The 18,287-nt window shown below is 35.2% G+C and overlaps 1 protein-coding gene across 1 annotated transcript in view; it reads left to right on the top strand.

Moving 5' to 3' along the window:
• COL21A1 (collagen type XXI alpha 1 chain) overlaps nucleotides 1–18,287 on the top strand; it is a 78,397-nt gene that overhangs the window by 45,199 nt on the left and 14,911 nt on the right. Inside the window, exons 18-19 of the mRNA XM_079299155.1 lie at nucleotides 14,116–14,160; nucleotides 14,501–14,554. Of these exons, the coding sequence (XP_079155281.1) occupies nucleotides 14,116–14,160; nucleotides 14,501–14,554 (99 nt within the window). The remainder of the gene's footprint in view (nucleotides 1–14,115; nucleotides 14,161–14,500; nucleotides 14,555–18,287) is intronic.

Here is an 18,287-nt window from a genome sequence, read left to right as displayed (position 1 = left end):
TGACAGACAGCCAGATGTCTTCAAACCATCAGCAGCTCTTCTGCAGGCCAAGGGCAGTAAACAGAGCTCAGCTGATGGAGCCCTGCCTTACAGATGAATTACTTTCTGAATTACATTTTGAATTGTAAGATAAAGAGATACAGCTTTATACAGCCAGAATTTTTGTGGTATTGAATGTAATGGGAGGCAGTCACATGATACTGAAATCTGGTAGAAAGTTTGGATTATGAGGAGTTGAAAATAACACTTCCAGTTGAAAACTTTTGAAAGTTTTTCATTTAAATTTTTTATCTGTTCACTGAAACCTTCTGAAAGATTTTGAGTAGACTGCATAACACTGAGAAATCATGCCCAAGAGACTTTCTTCCCACTTATCAGACTTAAATGAAAAACACACATAATTCCTCCTTTGGCTTTATTTTTTCCTCTTTTGCTGCCCCAAATAACTTGAGGTGTTTTAACATTTTACAGTCTGTGGTGTCTTCATATGTCAGCAAGACTGAAAGTGAAAGTTAATTAAATATTATAAAATAAAAATGAAGGAATTTTGGTATATTGTAGGTTGGTACACCATAACAAATGTGCTGAGATAAAAATGAGTTCTATTATCATTCCTAGCCTTGTTTTGTCTCTTCCTTTTTAGAAAAGAAATGTTAGTTGGTTGTTGCGATTTTTAAAAAAATTAATCTAAGAAATGGAAGGGAAAGGGCATTTCTGACCTAGAGAAAACTAAATATTTAAGGCTTTAACAGCTCTCCTTCTAATGTGATGGCATTTGTTAAGTATGAACTGTATATACTAATGAAATATATTTTTGTTTAAAGTTAATATAAATGGTTCATAATGTAACATTTTAAACAGTAATGTAAGCTCATCACTAGAGTCCCATAATTTTGCTTTAAAGGGAAATGAAGTGGTAGATTTAAAACATTAAAAGTATTAAGAAATCTTTTAAAATCACTGCAAAATACTATAGAGGGAGACTTCCAAAATATAAACTACAAAAAATTTAAACAATCCTAATAGAGCAAGCTGAATTTCATTATATGCTTAATTTATAATCAGTGGATGTTCTGAAGAGCAGAAAGTCTACATGCTGACCACAAAATTCCCTAATGGTGTCCTTGAGGCAATGTAAGACACTGAATCATCCCTGCTCATCTGCCTCTGCTGCTGATTTAGCACCATCCTGCATGAGCAAACCCAGTACTCCCATCTGTTTAGGGCCTGGAGGAGGAGCAAAGAGCAGAGCAGTTCAGTGCAGAAATGTTGTGGTGGAAGTGTTGTTGGGGTTTTGGAAAATGAAAGCTATGCTCAGCTGTGAGGTACATGGGTTCCTCTCTTCAATTAGAGAGTAATTGGCTTTAACCTGTTGGAAAGTGAGCTGGATTTTGGGTGCTGTGAGTGATGTCTTGTGCAACTTACTGCTTGTGTTGTTTCTGTTGTTCCCCCAAAGTGTGTTTGAAATATAATGTGAAAGCACATTCTCTCTGCTGCCCTGCTGTGGAATTCAGTGTAAACTGCTCTGGTGGGATACTCTTACAGCTGGAGCACTGGTGTGGAAGAGAGGGATTGAACTGTGCTGTGCCATCCCTGGGACAGCCAAATAGGCAGCCTAAGCACAAGACAAGCCTTGGATGACACAGTTGAAGTTGGATGACTTTATATCATTAACCAGCTGGCCCTGGGACAGCTCAGCACGTTGTGTGGATACCCCACCCACACAACATACATGCAGACAGCCTTTATTCTTTCATTCAGCCACATTAGTGTTTGACATGGCTTAATTTGTTAAGTTGATTATTTAATGATTTAAAAAATAGTCATCTTATGATCCCTCTTGCTTTAGCAAATAAAAAGAACGTGGTTGTGAAATGAATGCATCTTGAGACAACATCTTAGGAGCCACTGTCTAGAATGGAGAGTGCAGGTGGGCTCCCATTACCTCCAGCCTTTGAGATGTGTGGTTATTTTTTGGACAGAACACCTTCTGGTATATTATTACTCCTACTAATCCCCAAAGTTGCAAACGGAAAAAGTAGGTTGTAAAAATAAGTAATTAATTTCAAAAGATGTGCTTGATTTCCCTCAGTAATACTATTTGGAGCTTCAGTTAACCATAGTCTCCCAGTTCTCCCCACTCTGCAGAAAAACGTGTGACAGTATGGACAGAATAATTTAGGATTTGGTAAAGGTAGTAATCAGGCTCATTTTCCTGATGGCAAAAACTGGCCATGCTGTCACTTAAGTAGTTCTAGGGCTAGTCATCTGTCTAGCTGATGACAGGCTGTTTGATAAATACATTTTTTAAGGGACCAAATGTCTATAGAATAAATCAAGATTTATTTGAGCTTAATTTCAGGCTGGCTGTCCTTTTTAACATAGGTGGGGTTTTTCAGGGTTGGGTTTCAGTGGAAGCTCCTTGTGTTTGCAATTATGCAGATGGGAACTCTGCAGTGAGTGCTTGTGGGTAAAGCTGGCAGGACTCTTCTAGGCCTAGCATATACTCTCCTGCCACAAGTAATATGTCTGAGCATTTGCAACTGCTCATGTTTACTCTCCAGAAATCATATTTTTCAGAAATACATCTGCAATCACTTAAAATAGTAGAGTTTTGTTTCGATATTTAGGTCACATTGCAAGACCTCAGATGTGGCCTCATTTGTGCCAGGGATAGAAACTTACAAAGCTTCTGATTCCCTCTGTTATACCTGTGCTCCTGGTTTGTGTGCTGATCTTTCTATAACTCCATCAGGAATGCCAGATACAGATCAATGCATTCTTTGTAAAAAAATGTGTGTTTCATGCTAGGCAAGGTAGCAGAGTTCTTTTTGAAACGTGTTCAAAATACTCAAGGTACAGCAGAAGTTGTATTGTCTTCATAATGCAGAAATCCTGAAAACAAGCTGATATAACCAGATATCCTGTATCTTTGGAAAGCAAATATAAAGTTCATGTAATTCTACTGCATCTAATAGCTATGCTGCTATTGATAGAAACAGGAAAAAAGAAAAGAACAATCCTGACTTAGTAATATGGTAGTATGCAAAAAAAGTTCGGGTTTTTTTTTTTGTTACTATTATTTTCCTCTGTGTCATGTAATGCTTTGCTTGATGCTCCTGTTGTTAATATTATGTTGGTTTGTACCAATTTCAGGTACTAAGATGCCATTTACTTAACATTTGTATCTTGTATTTGCATTCACACACTGAGTTATAAAGTACTTAAGATAAAAGCAAACCTAAAACCTCTATTGTGTATCTGTGCAGTACGCCTTGTGAAAAATTTCCTTTCTGAAAGTGTTATTTTTTATCCACCTAGTCTGATTATTGTATTTCTACTTTTAATCTCTTCATAGTTTAAAGCATAAAGTTCCTGTTGTATTTCCAGTGTTCAAAAGATCATGTGTTGTGTGAATTTATTACTTGTGGAAATATTCCATAAAACACTAAATACTCTTTCTGATTTTATATCACCTTAAATTAGGCCCTGCTATGAAGTTGCACTCTCTTTGTAAATAGTCTGTAAAGAAGAAATTATTTCCTGTGAATTTTTAAAGAGAAAAGTGATCAGGACACTCAGCAAAGTGGTTGGTGAGAGTCTGTCAAAAGTTTTAGTTTCTGATCTGATATTCATGCTTTTCTACTAGTCTGAGATGCCTTGATAGTAGGACCTGAGCTCTGATGGCCTGCTTTTCAAAGGTGTCATCATTGCAGTCATAAGGGATGTAAAGACTAACATTTTCTCTGCAAATGATATCTTGTGGGTCTCAAAAGAACACCTATCTATTTTTGAAAATTCTGACTTCTACCTGTAAATAAAAAAATAGTTATTTGGGTGGGATGATTCTTTTATACATAAATAGCTGATAGTGGTGATTTTTTGTAGGCATTTGCCATGTATCATTACTTATTTACAAGTATATTTGGTTAGTTAAATGAAGTTTTTGATATTGCTTTTTTATTCCTTCTTCTAATGTCTAAATTGTTGAAGTAGGTAGGGCAGAGTTTTGCTGATGGCATTCTGGGTGCTTGAGCTACATAACAGATGTTGTTAGTTTTGTTCTCACTCGAGAAAGGGGGAGATGACAGCTTTGACCACAACCATTTGTTAATTACAGTAGTAATTGTAGTGCTGTAAGCTCAAACAAGCTGTTTAGACTGAATGCAGGCTTTTCTGTCAAATACAACTTCTAGATAGCCATATGGATTTTGAGCAGACTTTTTCAACCTAGGCTATCTAGGCTAGGTTATCTAGGCTCTAGGTTATCTTAACTAAATTCATTCCATACTGTAATTACAGAAGAGTTAATTGCTGTTAAGAAGAAAATATGAGAATAGTGCTGTAATGAAACAGGTAATTAAAACACTTGAACTTCAGACCAACTGCTCTGAATTACTTTATTATTCCCAACTGGCAAAGATAATACAAGACATGACAGCATAGTTGCTGATCCAAAGTGTATTGAATCCCATTGGATTCAGCCTGGACTGGAGCCACAATAAATGCACAATAAACTTGGACCCAGTAACCTAATGCAGCTTGGAAAATAATGGCTACTTTTCTAAGTTGCAAAGCTAACATTTCTCTCCCAACTAATTAGCACCATCTGCCTGTTCATAATGATTTCTAATTTTTAAATTTATTTCTTCATACAGTACAATTACATTAATATATTGATTTGCTAATTACAATATACTTTTTGTCCTTGCTTTGTCTTCAAAGACTTGGGAAAGTTGAGGTGTTTTCTTTTCAGCTAATGCCATTTTAAATTTGATAATTTTGGAAAATCATGTAGAGAAGAGGTGGCATGCCCTGCTAACATTTCTTTAAGGCTGTTTTGAAAATGCAATGTTCACAAAGGGAAATTTCCTAAAAATTGTAAGGAAATACAAAAGGAGCTCTGGTTGTAAACCCATAGTGAACATTAATGGCATATGCTATAATTTACTGTAAATGGTACTCAGAGCACTCTGTTTTCTGCTCATATGCTCTAGTGATCTTTTTATGATAATAAAAATCTTTTTATGGCTATCCTGGCTTTTTTTTTCCTAATTAAAATGCTGGGACAAGTTAGATACAAGCATTCCTCTCCTACTGCTGGTGTTTTGTGAACATAAAGATAGAAATACCTCTAGCAAAAGTGTTTTAACAATTCAAAATCTTTCTTCTGACTTCATGAACTGTGTTCTAATAAACAGGTGCTTATAATTTGTTAAAATCTCTCTTAATTTGTTAGTATTTTATAAAGTGAGAATGAGTGTTAAAACAGTATGATTCTTAATTGTACTGCAGTGAGCACTTGAAGGTGCAGCCTTGTTAAAGAGTGCAGTAACTGATATCTAACCACAAAATTGGGGGTAGTGATGATTTATTTATATTCCATGACTGAGTCCAGTAAGCTAGACCTGTTTACACACAAAAACACAGGCTTTTCTGAACAGTCTGATTTCTTCTATGCATTAAAATAATTAGAGGTATTTTTTTGAAATTTTCACATAGGGACTTTTAAGCTCGGTATTTTCATCTTGGTTATTGGTACTAGGAAATGAGTTTTTATTGCCAGATGAAGTGCTTTGGCATAAGCTTATTCTCTCTAGAGTAAGACATGTTGTTCCACCTGTATTTTTTCCCCCTGAGGGAAGCTTGAGCCTTTAGCTGTCATCTTTTCATCTTGGTTTAGAGTTAGTATAGGGGCCTGGCTTGAAACTAAGAGTGAATCAATTAGGTGGTATGGATGTATTTTTTACACATCCAATCTACTCTCTCATGATAATATTCCCCAAAAATACATATAAATGTTTGTCCATTTAAATGCTTGTGCATTTAGGAAGTTGCAGATTGTGATATACATGTGGTTGCAAAGATCACTACCTTTTTTATCACTACCAGAAACTATATTTGCTTGGTATTAATGTTGCAGTGGATTTTTCTATAGAAATGTGGTTTTTTGGCATTTTAGCGTTATAGCTGTGCAATATGATGATTTGTTTTTAAGTGGGAAAACATCACTTTACCCCAACTGATTATCACATTTCTGATTAATTTTTTTTTTACTTTGGGCAAATTATGTACTGATACATTTCAGGTGTATTAGTTAACATATTATTTCATTGACTGAAAAATTAAAAGGCATTCTAAAAAATCACTGGACTTGATAAAATGTAAATATTTCTAAAGCTGAATGGGCATATCCAGGCAACTTTAAATTGATCCTGTGTTCTTTATCAGAAATTTCTTTGTTCTCAAGTATCAGTTAAAAGTGGGATTGTTGAATTGGCTTAAATTAAAGAATTAATATTGTGTGTGTGTGTGTGTGTTTGCCTGTAATTGGTTAATTCAGCCTGCTGAAAATAACTAGTAAAGATCTTGGAAGTTAAATGATGCAATGGAATAGAATAAATATACCTGAAATGCTCAGCATTCACTTCCTTTGACATGATATTTAAAGAAGGACTCATTTATATTATTTTGGATTCACCTGATGTCAGTAGTAATATTTAGAGCATTCCTGAATGTGTGTGCCAATTTCATTCAGCTAAGAAAGACTTTTCTGAAGGGGGAAAGATTTGAAGAGACTGGTACTTGTTTTATATTGGGCTGGCATCTGACCTGACAGGAAAGTTGATGATTATGATTCCAGTAATCATTGTTTCACATATGCTGATTAATCTTTAAGAAACAACGATAATCTCCTTTTGTTCTTGCTGTACAATTTACTTCTTAACATTTTATGACTCAGGTAAATATCTGCTGGAATTTCCAGTTACTCTGAAAACCAAACAGAAATTTCTCCAGCTAATAGCTGTACTTAGAAACCAGACATAGAAAGCAAGGTATGAATGAGGAAGACACTCATTTACAATATAGCAGACATAAATATTTATTATTTTAGTTGATTTCATTTGCACATTGCTGTTTCGTTCTATGCTTTACAACATGTTAATGTAAGGTATTTAACCACATTTTGAAAGAGGTTTACCAGAAGGATGTTTGTCTTTCCTTCCTCTGATTCAATTTCAGCAGAGTAGTAACAGTGTAGTTAGTCATCCTTCTTCTGGGGGAAGCCAGAGAAAAATTTGTTGTACAAGTGCTCAGAAAGTCTGATTACAGCCTCCTTGAGAACTGTGGTCAGGTGGTGATACAAAACACCCTAGCTGTATCTAGCTCTAAGTGCTGCATCTGGCATCTATAGCCTGCATTCTGGGAATTACCCAGGATGGTTTTCATTTCACCTCATATAGTCAAGTATGAGTCTATATTTAGCCTATTTTATTGATGTGATTGTTTTTACAGTGAAACTGATAGCTACATTCAACTCATCATTAAATACGTGTCTCAAATAGAAGGAGGTCATTGTTGTTTTGACTGTCTTAGACAGTTTAGATATTTGGATCAATTAAAGTTATTTTAATTGAAGCCTGGCAGAAAATACACATGAGAAAAACAAACAAACAAACGACTTGTAGCAGGGCATCTTTGTTAATTCTGTCTTCAGATGGTAGTTGGGCTGTCACATCAGTGTGACCTTCTTGATCAATAGCACTGCATTATTCCTGTCCACAAAGGGCTTTAAACATGAAATTGAGAAGCTGATTCTCAAGTCTCAGGCACTTAAGTAAATATAGTTTTAGAAAATTTGGGGAAATTTGGCACAGTAAGTGTTTCCTTTTTTTTAATCCTTCCATACTAAAATGACTGTGAATTGAAGCTATGGAAAGTCTTGTCAGACTACAGAATGTCAGTCTGGCATCTGATCCATAACTAAACAGAGCAAAATACCATGATCTTTATTCAGAGTGAATTTAAATCCATTTGCAAGATTTAGCTAATATTTCTGCTATTATTATTAAACTATTTTAAAAAGCAACCTTTACCTCTTACTGTGCAAATTAAATTTTGCTAGAGTAGTTAGTTTTAGAAATTAAATTTAGCCTTAATGATTGCTGAGGGAGTCAAGGTGTGATTTTTTCCTTTGTGCACTGGAAGGATTTGTTCCCAGCCTTTGTTCCAATTTTTCTTAGCTATTTCTTAAACAGGTAAGAACTGCCAAACAGACTTGGACTAAAGGAATTGTCACACAACTTCTTCTCTGGGAATGGATAGGGCTATATAGAAAATGATATTTTTTCCTTTGTTATTTACTGCCAGAATCTCTGTCAGAGCTTTGGGACTTTCTTAGCCAAAAATGCAGGCTGGTCCATCCTCCTTAATAGCCAGGAATGGACCAATTCTGTAGGAATTTTACAACCCCTTTTGGAACAGTTTTACTGTTTTCTTTTGCTGTGTCCTGTGACCAATTTTGCAGAATCCACCATATTAAAATAAAATAAAAAAGAATAAAAATCATGATTTATTGTTAAACTTACTCACTGCTAATTTAACTGAGTGTTTCCTTACTATGGGAAAGAAATGTGGGTGAGAACTCTGTCCATCTGCATCAGTGTGACGTGGGGACAGAACTCTGGTTCTGAGTTGGGTGTAGGAGCAGAGCAGCAGTCAGTGCCCTTTGGAGAGGCTCTGCTGCCCTCAGCCTGCCTTGTCTTACGTGTGCAAGGTGCTCAAGGACCCTCAATAAGCTTTTCTCTGCAAGAAGACGTGGTGGAGAAATTTTAAAGCATTTTGAAGGCTTGTAACTGCTGGAGTATCAGTGTGTTTAAATGTCAAACCTGGGTCAGTTTGTCAATGTTTAGAAGTCTGTGAGATTTCTGACAGATTGAATATTGGTTTTCAGTCTCTAAGGCTGGTGCTGTCATGACAGACAGAGGGAGGGCATCATGTGTCACCTGCAGGGCTGGGAGTTCAGTTTTGTCTGCCCACCTTAGGATCCATGGATATTTGGCAAGTCTAATGTTCTTATACTTTTGAGGGATGTTTACAAAAAAACAGAGTTACACCAGTTTCAGCCTGTGACAAGATATACACAGTTTTCATTTTCTATTAGTATTTCCAGCTTCAGATGATAGTTTTCCAAGGTCTGTGTTGTTGGCAGTGCAATGGGGGTCACTGTGTTCCACATTTAACATGTGTGTTTTATTGCTAATAACTGATTTGCCAAAAAAGTGTTTGAAAATTGTGGTCTTGTAACTGCAAAGATCTTGGTAATGCTTTTTCCTTTCCTGAACTTAATTAAAAGCTGCTCTGCTAGACTGGTGGATAGTCATTATGTCTGTGGGAATACTTTGTATGTAGCCCTTTTTTTTTTCTTTCATCAATTGAAGCTACTCAGTAGTAGCAGATTCTGCTTCATTGATTTTCTCTTCCAGTTTTATGCATTATCCAAATTTGGTTTATCTCTTTCATTCTATTAGGATTATTAAGGATTTTCTGTAATCCTTTAAAAAGTGTTTTGATTGTTGCATTTTCATCCAAATTATGGCTTGACTTATATTTTTTGCATGTCTCCAGTAAATCTCTCATGTATCATCAAGTAGGCTTTTTCAAGTAAGTATCAGTAATACATAAAGAGTTGTGTTTTCCAGGTGTTTAAAGGGATCATGGGAATATGTGGATAGATAAATATCTTTTGTGCATCTTGCTCCATTGCTGTGATTTATGTAAGACCCTTAGAGTCTTCCCAGAATCAGAATTGCAGATTTTTCAGTGTGGAAGGAACCATTTGATTGAAACATAAATCAGAAAACTCATATATGCTAGAGAGACCATCTTTTTATCAGAAGAAAATAAGATAATAATGACAACTATACCAAAGTTCTCTACATCTGCCTGGGGAATTAACTGTAAAGCAATTTGCTCATAACAGAAGAACTTTTGGAAATATTCTATAATTTCACATCTTCCAGAGAAGAGATAAAATGTTATGATTATGGATATGTTACCTGTGGCCTAGAAATTTCTGCTTTCCATAGGGAAAAGACTACTTTCCATGGTAGGGTGTCCTCTCCTACCAGGCACTGAGGAAACAGGGAATATTAAAGACAGCAGCAGAAAATAAAGGATAGAAATGAGCTAATATATACTCATTTTAAGACTAAAATAGGTTTTGTTTTGGTCTTTAAAAAAAAAGTCTTCTGCATGGTTTCTTCTGCTGTTTGCAGGCATAAAGTTAACCATGAGGAGGATGCAAATAATCCTGGTACTAACTAGAAAAAGCAGGAAATATTTTCAGAAATGTGGCTTGTGTCATAAGTAAAAATGCTTACATCTAGTTCAACTCTATATAAGGCCCCAGGCAATTTCCTTAATGGCTTTTTTTGTGGGGCTGCATGGAAGAAAGTCCATCTGTTTAATATAATCCAAAACAAAAATAGATACCTCATGATTAATGAAAACTACAAGAAAATTTTTCCAGGGATTGTGAAAACATTTTCCTCTTACAGTTAAATCCATTCTATTACAGTTAAATCCATTTTATCTGCCAGATATTATCAAGATTTATTTGAATTGCTGAAACTGGAATAAAATAAAATATTTATACAGAATTTTGTAACTGTCATAATTGAGGTTCATCATCATAACAGAAACAAATTAATGCTTTTGGGTGTTCTGAAGTCCCAGCTGTGCAGGCTGCAGCCAAGGAACTCTGCATCCAGGGATTTGGTTGCATACCAAGAAGAGCTTCATTTTGCAATGATGCTGAGACAAAAGTAGACATCAAGGTGTGTGGGATTTGGCTGCCTGGGCATGGCCACCAAGAGCTGTATGAGGACAACTGCAGTGTCTGGCATGCACGACACAGTTTCTAGAGCAGAGTGACATCTATTTCAAAGGGTAGATCTGCTATCCCAGAGCATTGGCAGTGACACTAGAGATCACTTCAATTCTCCACAGGACGTTCAAGTGTCACTTTAGGTCCTGGGGTTATCCTGCAAAGCCTCCCCAGCCCTAACCAGACCTTAGAAAGCTGACAGGCTTCTAGGTGCACATAGGTGAGACAGGGTAGAAAATAAATTATTAAACAAGCAACAGTGGCTGAATGAAGAATTAGGACAGCAGTCCTTACCCAGTCTCCAAAAATCTTGGTTAGCTGCCAGGCAGGTGCATGAGGACATTAGTTTTAGGCACAAACTCAGCAGTATGTGATAAAACTGGAGTTGAGAATTTTTAGAATAAACATTATTTTAAACCAAGGAATTAGATTTCCTACACTATCTCACTGGCATTACATTTCATGTGATTCTGACTTGCTGATTAAGGCTAAAAAAATGAATAATATTGCAGGTTTTTATGGGGTAAGGGAAGACTTCCCATTTAAGGGAAAATTTCAAATAATGGAGGAAGGCATTGGAATGAAGTGAAGGTATTTGATGAAGTTGCATTGATGATGGTGAAAGAACTGAGGCAGTACTTGTGATTAAATTAATTTTTAAATATGAAGAAATACTGAATAAACCTTACATGAAGCTTGATGTAAAAGAAAAAAGGGAATAAATTAGCTGATTCAGAACTATAGAAATTCTCCAACTCATACAAGGACATAAATCAGTAAAGTGCAATAGATGGTTTGATTTTTAGATATTCTGACTAGAAATGTATTGCTGCTTTCTATTGTAGTTATAACTGCGTGTGTGGTATATACAAACCATTTAACATCCATGCATTTTCTGGAAAGACAAGGAAAAAGAAACTTTAACATTACAACTCCTTTTCATATTTTGTATGAACAAAATGTGCTTGATAGCTTTAAAAAGGACATCCCCAAAGGCAGTTTTTTTTTTTTTCTATAGGCCAGTGAATCATGAACTATTCCACAGCATTGATTCTATTAATCCCAGTGGGTGGCAGTTTTCCCATTTGTAGCAGTTCCAAACATTGTTTTTCCCTTAGTGGAAAAAAAATTGCATGATGAATGTGTTTCATATTAAGTTTTGATTAAACACAGGCATTTATGATAATTTTAGTTGCAATATAGTCTTAAAAAAAAATGTCTTGCAAATGGAGTAAAACTCATTGCTTTACCTCATGCTTTAAAGTTAGAATGCATTTTTTGATAATTAAGGTAAGGTTTCTTTGACAGTTTAGTTAGTGTTATGTCATCTTATTAAATATAAATTCGTATTCAAAATGTTTTATTACTCATGAGATTAAAAAAAAAGAAAAGATGCTTAGATTCTAAGGATTTGTATTGCAAATCTCTGGGTACAAAGAAAACACATTTGCAAAGCTTGATTTGGCTTTTGACTAAGAAGTTAGGAAACTCTTGATATCTAATCTACCTTTTTGATATCAAGATGCACTGTCTTCTGAGAAGGTGCCAATAATTCTAATTGGCATATCCAGAGATTATCCAAGTAAATGGGAATAATAGATTGGGATAGATAATGACAAGGCAACCAATTCTAATTTTTCAGGTATTCTGGAGCTGATCTTACAGAAATTAGTCTTTGTAATTATTTAACTATGGAAGCTATGCAGAAAAATAACTCGTGGGAAATACTTATTCTTTATGACTAAATTAGCCACTTCATTCTCCTTTTGTGCCAATCTACATGTGGAGAGTAATGAAAATCTCCACCCCATGTACTCTGGAAGTCACTCACATCAGCATAAGTGATATATAATGTCAATGAACCATAAGAGAATTTTAAGTCTAGACCAGCTCTCACTGACTTAAGGACCAAAGTTCCATATACCTCTGTAGTGCAGAATCAGTCAGAAAGGGGAAAAAGGGGGAGGGAAAGAAAGGAAATATGACTTAGTTTTACAGTTGTTGCTTTTGGAGTTACATCTTTCTTTGTCACTGATATAAAATTAAATGTCATGCACCAGCAATTTATTTTAACCAAGAAAGATCAACACAGCTCAGTAGGACACTGTGTTTCTTCTTCTAGGCATGCTTTTATCATGGTAAATAATTTGTTGTGTTGGATAAGTGTGTGGAACTGTCTTCTCTGAGCCCTCCAAATTGCATAGAAATGTAACTGGAAATCTCTGGTACATTCAGGACAAGAAGGTTTCTGCCCAGTGGGATATTTTTCAGCATATATTAAATTCTTGTTTAGTTGCAGGTACAGACACTCATAATTTGGTTTTATATTTTACAGCTACTGAAAGAAGTAACAACATTAGTTAAATGTTGCAATTATATTTTATAATTATATTGAGAACTCATAGGTCTGGAAGTTCCTAAATGTGGTGATAAACATGCCCTATTTTCCATCTCTGTATTTGTGCAAAAGATCTAAGAAGGTTTTGGACAAAATTTAAGAAGAATTATGTAACATAAAGTGAGTGGAAATCTCAGTGAGGCATTTATTTAAAGCTCTTTATTGCATCCTTTGATATCTTCCTTTAATGATAGGTACATTGGATTTTTGATGGTCTGTAAAAAGCTCAGGATATAATTGTTAACTCATGCCATTGACCAGTGAATTGTTTCTACTTGGTGGGGTCATTATTTACTCAATGTGGGTGTAAACTACAAAACAATGGAACTGTCTCTTGCACAGATGTAATCCATATGGAAACTATTAGGTTATGGTTGTTACATTCATGTTATTTTTTCCCATAGAATACATTTGTTTCAGTAGTGTTTAGAACAGTCTTCTTGTCTTCATGCAGCATGTTATTTTCAATATTAGATTAAAATGTAAAGTCTGTAAGCCAAATTCTGCAGATGAGTTATAGTACAAGTAAGAACACTGTCTGTCCAACAGATTTGAATAGTTTTTACTTGAGAGAAAAAATAGACTAAATGAGTGTAGACTTCTGCATTAAGCATATACAGAATTCTGTTCTAACCTGGATCATGTTTGATTAAATGATCACTGGTAGAAAAAGGTGAGAGCTGAATGAGCAATGATGCTGAGGAAATTTTGGGGCAAAGCAAGAGCATGCGAACAGTAGACGTGGACTCCTGCAACTAAAGCAGTGGGGAGCAATTCAGCATTAGTGTTTCACTGTATCTCTAGAGTAGTCTATGTGTTTCCAGCTGAAGATCTTTCTCCTATGTGTTTTTGGTGCTTTGAGGGATTTCTTAAGTTTTTTCGTTATTGGTTTTTATTTTGTTTTTGTATTTTTGTTGTTGTTTATTTTGTTTTGTTTTGTTTTTCTTGGCCCTGCCCATATTTTGAACTCAAATCATTTAGGCAAATGCTAAAAATTTTATGGTGAAATTATTTAATATATTTAAAAGGTTTTCTTTTTCCATCTCAGGGAATTCCTGGAATTCCTGGAAACCAAGGAGCAAAAGGACAAAAGGTACTATTAGTTATTCAAAACACAGTTAAAACTTACACTTTATATACCCATTCCAAACTAAGAGTTCAGGCTTAGAGAAGAATTTTTGTGATGGGGATTTATGACAACAAATCATGGTGTAAAAGAATTGAGACAATTCATGTCATGTTTAAAAATCTCAGATTTTATTTCAACTATTCCAGAGGGAATGAATAGTTTAAAAGGAGGCATGCTAATTTCATAATACATTGAGAAAAAAATTTAACTAACTAAATCTGTATAGTTAAAGAAGATATATAAAAAAACACAGTCACAGAATTAAATTAGTCACAGAATTTTTCTCTTTATGTAAAAAATGCAGGGTGAAATTGGACCACCAGGTCAACCAGGAGCAAAAGGGTCCCCAGGAGATACTGTAAGTTTCAAAGTTGTGTTATGAATGAATAATTTTGGTGTTGTCATTCTCTGCTTGTCATAAACAAACAAGCAATGGCAAATACAGCAGCAAAATAGCACTTGCAAGTTGGAAAGACAAGGCTATGGCAAATGTAAGTTTTTAGCTCAGTGGCATATTTGCAGCTTGGAAATTCTGGCTGAAATCTCTGACATGTTTTTTTCTGTTACCCTTGCCATTACTTTAAAAAGAGATGAGAGTAGGTTTTAATATGTTCTTGGATTTTCATGGTTGTTAAGAGATTGTATTTTTCAGTTTAATACTTGTCTCACAGTATATCTCTACTGTCTTTTTTGGGGGTCTTTCCCTATGAAAATCATCATCAGTGGACTTCTCCTTGACATACAGTAGTCAGGCTGATTTTCATCCATTTTGATAGACAAAGGGTTCTGATATCACTTTGTAGTGTTAAGAGCAGAAGTAGTACACATTTATATCTTCAAGGACAAATACAGAATACTCAGTGCTTGTCTAAAAAGGCCTTGATAATAATTTCTCAATTGTCAGTACTGTCACACTGTTAAGACCATTTTAGTACCTACCTTTCCTTGAATGACAGGAATAATCTTTTTAGGGACTCTTTTCTCCCACTTTTGGTGACTGCAGGGGTGTTGTGGTGGCTTGTGCCTCACTTGGTTGGATGACAGGAACCTTGAAGGAGAAGGATGCCAAGGATCTCAGTGTGGACTTTTTAATCTTCTGTCTTTCTTGATGAATCTCTTTAACATCCTAGCCAAGGTTACCATCTCCTAGAGCACATAAGGTCAGACTGATACCAAAATTACTTGGGCTAGCATCCCACTGTAGTATTCCCTGTTTTGAAGAGAATCCTTGTTTGGATGGAGGTTAGCAACATGTTTGTTTGGCCATCTTGGTACATGCAGCCCTGTGTAATTACATGTCACTGCATGCCAAATTAGCCATCTGTGTGTGAAACTACTAACCTAAGTATCATAGATTTACTGGGGTGCTGTAGTCTTCCTCATGGTGTGGAGGAACTCTTCATGGTATGGAGGATCTCCTTCTTCTCCTTCTTCTCCTTCTCCTTCTCCTTCTCCTTCTCCTTCTCCTTCTCCTTCTCCTTCTCCTTCTCCTTCTCCTTCTCCTTCTCCTTCTCCTTCTCCTCTCCTTCTCCTTCTCCTTCTCCTTCTCCTTCTCCTTCTCCTTCTCCTTCTCCTTCTCCTTCTCCTTCTCCTTCTCCTTCTCCTTCTCCTTCTCCTTCTCCTTCTCCTTCTCCTTCTCCTTCTCCTTCTCCTTCTCTTCTCCTTCTCCTTCTCCTTCTCCTTCTCCTTCTCCTTCTCCTTCTCCTTCTCCTTCTCCTTCTCCTTCTCCTTCTCCTTCTCCTTCTCCTTCTCCTTCTTCTCCTTCTCCTTCTCCTTCTCCTTCTCCTTCTCCTTCTCCTTCTCCTTCTCCTTCTCCTTCTCCTTCTCCTTCTCCTTCTCCTTCTCCTTCTCCTTCTCCTTCTCCTTCTCCTTCTCCTTCTCCTTCTCCTTCTCCTTCTCCTCTCCTTACTATTCGTTAATAAAATGTATAATCAATTACAACTGATATCGTTTTTGTTGGAGACAGAAATTGAATTTAATTCAGGATTTTAAAAATTCTGAGCTACTCTGTCATCCAGGATGTTTAAAATTTCCTATACAGTGTACACTTGCCCCCTATCCAAACAGCATCTCTTCATTTCCTGACTATCACAGGTACAATCACTACATTACACCTGTCAGAAAGCCTCTTTTGTATAAAGAGAGTACAATGGTTAATTTTCTTTTCATGAACTTAGAAGACTTTTCCAGCTACCTCCTACAGATCTGTGGAAAAAAAATAGATTTCCTTGACAACCAGTTATTGCAGTTGTCCAGATTAAATTTGTATGAAACACTGCCTGAACTGAAAGTTCAAATGTCTACTCTTAGTTAATGCATGAACATTTGTTCTCTCACCTGTGCCTCCTAACTATTTTTATTGCCTGTTACTGGAATTTTTTCTCCATTTCTTTCTGAGAAAAGTTGAACAAAATGCCAGAGGGAAGGCTATATCATCAATTCCACTAAAGCCTTGTGGGATTCCAGAGTTCTCATATTTATTTAACTCACCTACCATATTTCCTTCAAATATTATTCAGATAAATAACATCTGGTTCATGATACACTTGAAAATAATTTATTCCTCTTTCCTGTCAATTTATTTAATGTATTTTTTGTCACCTGATAAATTAAATAGAAGATTGATGCATGGAATATCTGAATATGTTATCTGGCATTAGGGAATTTAAACCGGAAAAGATAGTGGGATTTTCCTTGTATTAGTCACACTGAATATGTTTGTTCCAGAAAACACAGATGGAAAGCTTGTGGATGGTCTATTAATAGCTTGGGAAAATTTTTCAGTAACAAGTTCTTCTTCAGTAATGACTATGCCTATTACATTGCCAACACCAGCAATTTATTAATTTACCTGACATACAATGTCAACTCTGGAAAATAGGATAATAACACTACATTTTATGTCTTTGAATTTTTCTGTATTTTTGTTCAGGACATTCTCTTCTCTTCTAATTCTATAGTTTTCAGATTATGTTCACAAGCTTTTCCTATATTGCATCTGAAAGTTCCTTTCTTGCATTGTGCTGATTTCATTTGGTAGTCTCTGTGTAATTTTTTAAACAAAACAAGTTAAATATGGCCTAGTAATGGAAGTGCAAGGAAGAAAATCAGGAAAAATAGATTTTATTTCTCTTTTTCCTGTAGACATATTCTTGACCTTTAATTATATTAAATGTGCTTTCTCATTTGCCTTCTCTGTTGTGTGCTTGCAGGTCAGTGTGGATATATAGACATAGCTGATTTAATTAAAAAAGCAAAAAAAAAAAAAAAAAAAGAAGCTATTCTGTGCATATAGTGTTTCTGTTTTGTATATGATAAAATGAATGAGGGACATTTTTGGTGAGCATATGCCATTGCTGTAATCCAAAGACTGATGTGGGTTTCACTAGAAATGTTCTAGTGAGGTGATAAGAATGTCTGTGGCCTAAAGAATAGTTTGTTGTATTTATTGATGGAAAGTTTTGGTATCCAGTATTTTCTTATCATAAAGTAGGCAAGAAACATGAAACAATCTGTGGTTAATTTGCATTTATCTTTGGTTAATGGTAAAGCACAGGTGAAATACCAGAAAACTGATGAAATTCTAAAAACCATGGCTACAGAGAATTCCTTCTTGTTTTGGGTATTCTGAATTTTCTATTTCAGAAACAAAGACACCCTTTTTGTTTTAGCAAATAAAGTTTAATTTCTTTTGCAAAGCTGGTTAGTTATCTGTGTAAGAAAATATATCTGGTTTTGATTACATGTAACTTTTGAAAGAAGTCTGAGATAATGTCATGGGAGTGAATTGTTCCTAACATTTATTACTAAATAGAAAGTGATTGTTTTTATTTATAAGAAAGTGAAGATTAAATAAGAGTTATATATTAAACAACAGTGAATTTTGAAAATATCACTTATAATAATTGATAATTGATAAAATTTAATCTCTGACAAGTTAGATTTACAGGCCTTATTTAATTGTTTAATATTCTGTATCATTATGCTTTTATTTTATGCTGCTTCTTAAGCACACTCTTACAGAAGATTGTATTTCACAGTATTTAAGCAAGTAAAACAATAATAATATATTGTTTTTATTGGTGCATGCA

Source organism: Erithacus rubecula (genome assembly GCF_903797595.1).
Source record: "Erithacus rubecula genome assembly, chromosome: 2".
Taxonomy (NCBI): domain Eukaryota; kingdom Metazoa; phylum Chordata; class Aves; order Passeriformes; family Muscicapidae; genus Erithacus; species Erithacus rubecula.
The sequence above is the reverse complement of the archived record's forward strand: the minus strand, read 5'-3'. Positions and strand labels throughout refer to the sequence as shown.